Raw genomic sequence first — 8,573 nt, forward strand, 5'->3', positions numbered from 1 at the left:
AACCCAGTACTCAAAGTCACCTGGCAAGTACATGATGTGAACACAGTGCTAACAGTGGGAGCCCAAAGACGTGCACAGGGTGTGCCTGATGTCCTTGAGGTGGGGGGGGGCGGTTGGTGCCTAATTAAAAGCTAATAACCGAAGGAAGAAACAATCTATGATTAAGCAGAGGTGTTCATCAGTAGGAGCAGGGCTGGCATCTCCTCCAGTTAACAACTCCCAGCTATCCCCAGAGAGTCCGATTGACCTGCAGGCAGCTACGGAAAAAGCAGATTGATACAACATCACTGTGGAGCTCCAGAAACTACTTAGGCCACAAACCATGGGTTGTGCAGCAGAAAAGCGCAAGAGGAGCTGAGGGGGAACAAGGGCTTCCCATGTTTCTCTGGACACAGGGCAGCAGTGAGGTCATTTTCTATTCCTTCATGAGTGCCACGCGCTTTGCTGCAGCACCTGATCGTTGCACGAGAAGGAGGATATTTCTAGTTTCAAGACAACCCCGCACCATGGCGCCCACTGACCCCCAGCCTGGCAAAAGCCACCTTCCATGTCACCATCTCTGGGAGCCGGAGCAGGTCCAGCACTCAGGCTTCTTCCACATCTGTGCTAACGAAGACGTGCGAAAGCATTAGCTTCCCTTTGCAAACTGTACATTCAGTCAAGATTAAAACCAAACGAACAGCTCCCAGCAAACTGAATGTTTTGCCAGTGTGGCTGGAGAAATGAGGTCTGGCAGAGCCTGTCCCCCCACGGGTACGTCAGCCGTACCCCAGAGCACGGTGGGAATGGTCAGGGTATGGACCATCACCTTCTCGAAATCACCGCATGGGAGTTGAGATTACTGAAGAGGTCGAGGGCTTTTTGCCACTCATGGAGGCAACTTCTAAGAGAAGAACACGTACGGACTCAGTTGTGAGCCAAGCCTAGCTGCTGGTAGTTTAGCTGACAATGATGAAATAACTGGATTATTCTGGATAAGAAGCTCATCCACACCAGCTAGAGCAGCTCACCCCGCGCCGGTTTGTACACTGGGGAGGCCCCTCGTTTCAGGCCAGCATGGTCCTGGAACCAGCTCATCCAGGTTTCTGACAGGCTCCAAACAACAAAAACTCCAAAGAGATGGGTGGGTTGCATGCAAATGCCGAATCGCCATCATCCCAAAGCAGGGCTGCAAAAACCTCAACGGCTCAGGGAGCAGCTCCCGCGCACAGCCGGGGGAGAGGCCTGGAACGACCACTGTTCAGAACAACCTCGAAGCAAGAAAAGGCTTGAGAGTTTGCTGCTGTTGTTGAAGCAGCAAGAAATGAAATACAGCAGAGGTCACAGACAAAGGAAGTCACCGGGTGCGCAACCCATAGTGACAAAGGAGGCATTTTTGTCAGGCAGGCATGGACAGACAGCTTTTGCAGGGAAACCCACTCCAGAGGTGGAAGGAGGAGCAGTAATACTCAGTGTTAAGCAGCAGGGGAGCGCCTGCGTTGGTGCATTAGTGACGAACTGCAGGGGCGCGCACAAGCTTCCAGGACCTCAGCTGCCCTTGTAGGGCTGGGACATTAAATACTTGCCCCGCTCTGCTCTCGTCCCTCACCAAAGATGGGGCAGAGCACAGCTCAACCACTGCCTCTCACTCCTCCACGTCCCCCAGCTCAGAGTTGAGGAGCACCACTGGGTCTCGCCCAGCAGAGCCTCCTCCAGCGCAGGACTGAGTAACTGCCCCTACCAATGCCAGGGACCTCCTTCTCCAGCTGGAACACCTACCTCTGCCAGCCTCCCAACTTCCTGTCAGAAAGGCAGGGTGAATGTTGCACTGCTGCTGGGACACAGGAGGGCTATGCCAGCACAGAAGTCCTGGGGAGACAGTGACCACCACCCCAAGGTGTTGCAGAAGAGGATGTGTTAAGTCCTGCCCCGAGCCATTTTCTGAGAAGTGGCCAGGCAGACTGAATGAGATGGGGCAGAGGAATCAAAGGTACAACTAAAACATGCCCAAGCGACATAACAGGGAGGTGCCAATGTGCACCTTTTCCACAAATTGCTGAAAGCAAAGCAAGCATGTGGGGAGACCAAAAGAAGATGGGTGACTCAGTGACTAAGAAAAATAAACAATGGGTGTTCCCTGAGGCTGGAAAGGAAGAACGCAAACGCTAGAAAGCAATGCCCAATCTACCACCGTAAAGACCAGCCAAGAGCTCACCTGGCAGCATGGCAGTGTCAGCTCTGTAGGAACCTGGGGTGCTGCTGAGGCTGCGGCTTCCCAGGTGGTACTGGGGCTTCTGCCATGGCAGAGAGAATTTGGGTGCTGGAGCTGGAGACGCTGCCAGCACCAGCACAGGTGGTGAGCACCTCCCACGCTTCCTCCCCTTCCTGCCCTCTTCAGCAGATTAAGACAGTTAACAGCTCTCTTCAGTGAGCTCATTTCCCCCTTGGCAATCAGATCTCTCTGTCTTCGGGCTGCTTTCTGCAAGCGCAACAAGCTGCTTGCTGGTCATTGCTTCTTCAAACAGCTGGAACGGACCTGCACACACTGGTCCATCGGCAGACACTGTAGGACAGACCTCCCAGTTGCCACTGTGGTTGCGACAAAGTCATGAGTGCAAGCAACGACTGCGGTCCCCAGCTGAGCCTGCCTTGGGGATTTATACCATCGCTCATGTGCCTGGAACCCCGTAAATGACACTTGCAGCTCGATCTGGCTGGTCTGTTTGCTCCCAAGCAGTTCAAACCTGGCTCCCAGGCTGGACCAGTGGCAGCCAGGCTGCTGGCCAGTCCAAATCCCTCCCTACAGAACCAAGCCCAACACCGAAAGAGCCCTACTCACCAAGAAAAACGGTCCCCAGTGGAGCACTGCCCTCTCCTACAGGGAGGCTGTACTCCTCTTCTCTTAGTTCTCCAGCTTAACGCTGCAAGGGGCTTGCAAACCTTAGCCACAGAAGGAGCTTGCTGCAGCGTGGCGAGGCTAGGGCAGCTGAACACTGCTGCAGGAGATGCTGGCTTTGTCCAAATGCTGTCTCTCATAGTACCTATAAACTTTCATGAAACGTTCCAGGGTTATTCTCTGGCTCCAGGAAAGAAATACTGGACTAACCAGGCAGGCTTGGCCAAGATGCCCCGTGTGAATCAAGGACAGTGATAACTTGGTACTCCCAGTTCCCAATGCCCATCTAAGAAGCCACAAACCCACCAGGAGTGGGGAGCAAGGCTGGCTGTCACTTCTCCCAGGTCTCTTGTTTGGAAAACACTGAATGTCCCGAGTTTACGTACTGTTCACACTGGGATAGAAGTCAACACTGAACGCTAGGAACCATCCATGATTTCCCTCCCCGCCCCCCACTTCATCACCAGCCTTATTAGTGAACTGTGCAAGCTATGCCCATTTTATACTGGTATTTCTGCTTTTCCCTTTGCAATCTTAAGCATTTCTTGGGGTTCACTGAGAACAACTTTTGCTCAAGTTTCTCCAGAAAAAATGGTACCAGTTTCAAGAGAAGTCAGTGAAGCTTCCCATCCAGCTGTAAGGAATTCCTAGCACAAGGCAAGAAGTTAGCAATTATTTTGCGAGCAACAATGAGATGTCTTTAGAGCAACATCTCCAGTTTCACTCCATGATTATAATCATTTTGGTACAAAGAAATTTGTTGTGGAATTATTTCCCCTTTACGGTAGGAGGAACAGTTTTTAACTGAGCCCAAATCCACTTGCATTCAGTGGATTGCTAATTAAGCTATGGATGTCTCCTGATGGCAGTAATTATTCCTGGTAACATTAATGAGCTTGCTACATTCCTTAGTTATTGCTAGGAAAAGTTGCAAGAAATACTTTGCCTAATACTCACACAGTTCCCAGGGGAATTACTTCTTGATCTGTTCTGGTTTGATTAAAGAGAATTATTGTTTTCTTTCACAGCAATATCTCTCCAGTTGTTTGCAGCTCATTTCCCTTGTCTTGTGCTGGCACTTCAACAACTGACCAACTTTTTCACAAAGGTCATCTTTTCCAAACATTCCTAACTTCTTTTTTTACTTTCCCTGAACACTCCAGTGCCTTTGCTTGGTTTATTGCATTTTTCTTCTCTCTTTTTCAGTGATTTATTCTGTCTGGAACATACACATTACTTACAACAGGGACTGGTGCCGATCACTGGTGCCGTGGGGTTTCGCTGTTGTTTGGTGTCCTTACACCAGTACTTGAGGAAAAGCTTTTCACTTCTGTGCACAGAAAATACAGATCTCCTTAAAACAATTAACGTAACTCCCAGAGTGAGCTGGGTAAGTTAACTGAGTGTGTCCTCTCTTCTCTCCTGTGCCTTTGCCCATCCAAAATTCAACGACCATGCTATACAACAAGTAGCACTGCCCAGGGAATAAAGAACTACATTGCATTTCAAACCAAATGATCATTTTTTTTTCAATCCATATTTATTGTGTTCACACTCCCACTCTACTCCTCCTGAAGTCTCCTGCCATAGGCAAGAGATGCACAGAAAACACGTCGGTGGTTATGACTGATTCTCATCGCTTAGTACTGATTTCAGGAGCATCAAAGTTCATATAAACGCGTGAACTTTCCTTCAGAATCACAAGCCATTATGATTAAACCCCAGAGTCAAACGGATTCCTGCCCAGCATGACGCATCGTGGAAAGCTGCCAAAGACTGCAGGCGCTAGTTCCTCATCGAGCCATTAGAACACAACGGTTTTGAAAAGCATTCAGCGACGACCCCAATTTTCTGACATCAAAACCAAAGGAAGGCTTAGGAGCACCTTCTACACAAACAGTTAGAGCAGGTAAATGTAGCAGCTTTTGACTATTGCCCCTGCCTCCTTCTGAGCCACCTCAAATGCTGAGGGAAGTGCAGCTGGCAGGGTACCTCTCAACAAAGCTTTCTGTTCAGGAACTGTCAATTTACCGAAACAAATCTTTTGCGAAACGTGCTGTTTCTGTTTTAACATTGCAAGACCTGGCATAGCACCTCTGGCTCAAATCAGCGATGTGGTGAGACGGGCAGGTCTGGGAGCTCCAAGTGCCGAGCTCCTTGCACGCAGGCTGTCAGCTATTTTGCAGTGCCTTTTCTGCTCTGCTTTCAAATAAAAACAAACGTGAAAGCCTCAACATTTCATTGCCAGAGTTCCAGTCAGACTGTGTTCAAAGGACAAGAGGTAAACACTCAGCAGAAAAGAGTAAGGAACTTGCTCAAGGTTCACAGAATCCTCAAAACGGTGACTGGACCCCGGTGGTCTCTAGCCCAATGTCCCACAGGGAACAGGTCTGCCACCTCCACTAAAGCAGGTCCCGTGCAGCTTCATCCAGCTGCATCACAAACATCTCCAAGCACGGACATCTGCCCAGTCCTGAGGGCAAACCATTCTTCTGCAGCACCACCCTTTGAGGGAAATCCCCTATGTTCAACCTGAACCTCCCACGCTGCAGCCTGTGAGGCAGGCCATAACGCCTGCAGCCACCACACAGGCTTTGGTTCTCACGGCTCCCCTTCAAGCAGCTGTATAAGGCTGCTAATAGATCCCCATTCGCTCCCAGGCTTAACAAGTCTCCTAGTCAAGGACATCTCTGAATCTAAGCGATGCCTTCTCCTTTTTCTGTCATCTAAGAGTGAAGGTGCCCAGATGGGCTCTGCCATGCCGGAACAGGGGGCTGTACAGGAACAGTCAGCAGAGACAGCTTGCACAATGGAAAGACTCAGCCAGCCCGGAACGGGGTGGCAGCACCTCACTGGCTGCCTTTCCCACTACAAAAATTCAGTCTCATAACGCTAGCTAACACAATGCTGTTCTGTTTCCGAGTGGTGTGAACTCTGCTCTCAAAGAAATATTTGTTCCATTTCAAAATGTGGCATTTTAAAAAAGGGCAATTAAATGCACCGAAAATGCTATTGCAACATGAAGGCTAAAAATATAGAGACAAAATGTCAGGAGTCACAAGAAACGCTCCTGAAAGAAATACCCACTTGCCCACACTGCACAAGCGTAACACCGTCCAAGTGACAGCTTGCATTTTGAAGCCAGATAAACAAGCCACAATTGAGCCTTTTTTCTAGTGCCAGAAGTTTACACCCACAAATAACTACGTCGGCATTAGAAGCGGCACCACTGGGCGAAATCTCTGATCTGCATCAACAGGTAGGTCTCCAGTGTCACTGTTCAGTGCGGATGTGTGACGGGTACACCTGACCCCTAGCTGTACTTTGGTTCAGGCTACTAAGGAGCCACAGGCCTCATGCCCTGTGGTGAACCTGTGAGCTGGAAAGCTCCTGGCTCACGTACAAGGGAGTGAAGGTACCTCAGAAAAATATTTTGGAAGATGGTTTCAAAGCTCAAAAATGTAAGATAACCAAAGTGCAGAACAAGATACCAGAGCTAAACCGAAGACACCTATCTTGCCAATGCCATTGACTAGCAGTCAACTACTTCACTCTAGAAATATCACCATCAAGATGAGCCCAAGTTGAGCTTCTCCAGTTGCAGCAGAACTGCACATCAGGTGAGCATCCCCTTGAGCAGGGATGCCTTTCAAGGTCTGAGATCCCTTACCTAAGACTAAGAGATCCCTCCTCGCCCAAGGCAAAGCAATCCCCTCCTTTCGACAGATCCTCAGTAAGTGACTAACAGCATGCTGAATTAATGCTAATGAAACATTACTCATCCATGTAGCTACTCAGTATTATTATTACAAGCTTTGTATGGGTATTTCCATTAGACATAAACCATCGTCCAAGTCTGGACTAAGATTGGACCTAGCCACAGCTAGGCTCCACAAGTAGTTTAGAAAGGAAGGGGTTCTACTCTGAACCTTGTGATTCAGTGGAAGGGTCTTCCTTACTTTTTGTATTTCTTCCGTTAGACATTGCCCAAGTCTAAGACTAAGACTGGATCTAGTCACACATAGGCTCCATCAGGAGTTTAGAAAGCAAGGGCGTCCATTCTGAATCTCGAGACTCAACGGGAGGGACTTCCATACCCTTTGTGTCCCCAGTCTCTGTGTGAATAATTCTAACTTGATTTTAACTCAATTTTCCTAAGTTTCTTCCATGACCTACTTAATAAGGTGAACCTCGCCATCAGACTTACTGAACCTTAAACACTGTTAAAATTTGTTAAATTCCATCCAATTTATTGAACTCTGTCAAATTATTGTTTTATCTCAATAAAACATATTGCTGCTTCTCTCTTTTGAGTGATGTGGATTCCACACATCCGTGACAAGATGAGATTAGAGGTGTAAGTTTGTACCTACACATGCTAAACCACTCCCAGTTTATACCACGGAATGTAAACTTCAGAAGAAATATGTGCAGTACAGGTTCACAGATGCTTTTAAGAACCTGATACTGTCCTCCTTCTTGAAAAAAAATTGAGTTTTGAATTTATAGCCTTCACCTGACAATAAGAGCACCCTGAATACGCTTTGCTTTTTAAAATGCACTGAATCCTCAGACTTCAGTAAAAAAAATTTATTTTCAATATAAAAGTGCCAAAATATCCACCAACATTGTAATCTATTCAACAACCAGCTTACTCTAGTAATCAAAATTGCAAGCATCTTTATTCACATTTTTAAATCAAATTCCTTTCACACGTTTCCACAGTAACCCGAGTCCCTCGAAAGTGGGAAATTTGCATTTCGATTGGCTGCTGTAGTCCATATGTCCAAGTTCATGTAGGCACGGAAGGGGTTAAACCTCGGGTAGTATTCCTGCTTACACATAACTGCCTGGTTCTCCACGTGGGTCGAGTGTTGGGTCGCAGCACTGACGGGGCAGCAGCTTTCATAGACATCGCTCTGAGGTGCCCAGATGGAACCAAAAAGTCCAGACATCGGAGACAAGCTTCGGGTGCTTGAGAGGTAGGGCTGTAGGGCAAGACAAAATCAGCGTGGGAAACTGCGGAATGGACCGTTCGCCAGAGAAAACGTGGAAATGTAGTACTAAATGGGAGGAAGCAGCATTTATGGAGAGAATTCAGGAAACACACAAGTAGAAAATTGCATATGAATTTACAAAGCAACAACGTTGCTGAAAATACTACAGCCGCATTCGTGTGTGTGTGTGGGGGCAGTGGTGTAAAGGCACTTTGTTAAATGAAGCCCTATGAGCTCCTCCCTTTATGGCACCAGTATTACTGTAACAGGAATACAGTATTCAGCTCTGGTCGGGCCGTTAAGAAAAATAAGGGAGAAATGCAGGACACGTGAAGAGCTCCATGCATACTTTGAGAGTTAAAACAAAAGGAGAAGGATGCCTAAGAAATAACAAGAAGAAGGTTGAAGTCTGTGTCAGTACTGAAAGGCTCTGCGCACCAGGAGCGGAGAATGATATTCAGTATGGAAAAGAGACTGTAACTGGGAGCTAGGGAATTCAGTCAGAAAATTTCGAAAGCTTATGAAGAACCTCCTGGAGGGCAAGATCTGTTAGTCTGCGAGGAAGTCTCTCAGAGAAGGTCATGGAAGTCTTGGGACTTTTAAAACTGAATGAAACACTGAAAAGTATTGTGGGAAAAAGCTCGCCAGGGAAATGAGCTGAATTATCTAATGTATTTTCCAATCTTTACCTTCTGTGTTTC

The 8,573-nt window shown here is 47.7% G+C and overlaps 1 protein-coding gene across 1 annotated transcript in view; it reads right to left on the reverse strand.

Annotated features, from left to right (window-relative positions):
- Positions 1-7,450: 7,450 nt before the first annotated feature.
- The window catches only part of KIAA0922 (KIAA0922 ortholog), a gene marked incomplete at its 5' end in the record, with an annotated part of 16,547 nt that continues 15,424 nt past the window's right edge, over positions 7,451-8,573 (reverse strand). Inside the window, one exon of the mRNA XM_010143175.1 lies at positions 7,451-7,863. Coding sequence (XP_010141477.1) covers positions 7,585-7,863 — 279 coding nt within the window. The remainder of the gene's footprint in view (positions 7,864-8,573) is intronic.

The sequence above is a fragment of the Buceros rhinoceros genome, unplaced genomic scaffold (genome assembly GCF_000710305.1).
Source record: "Buceros rhinoceros silvestris isolate BGI_N320 unplaced genomic scaffold, ASM71030v1 scaffold7669, whole genome shotgun sequence".
NCBI lineage: Eukaryota > Metazoa > Chordata > Aves > Bucerotiformes > Bucerotidae > Buceros > Buceros rhinoceros.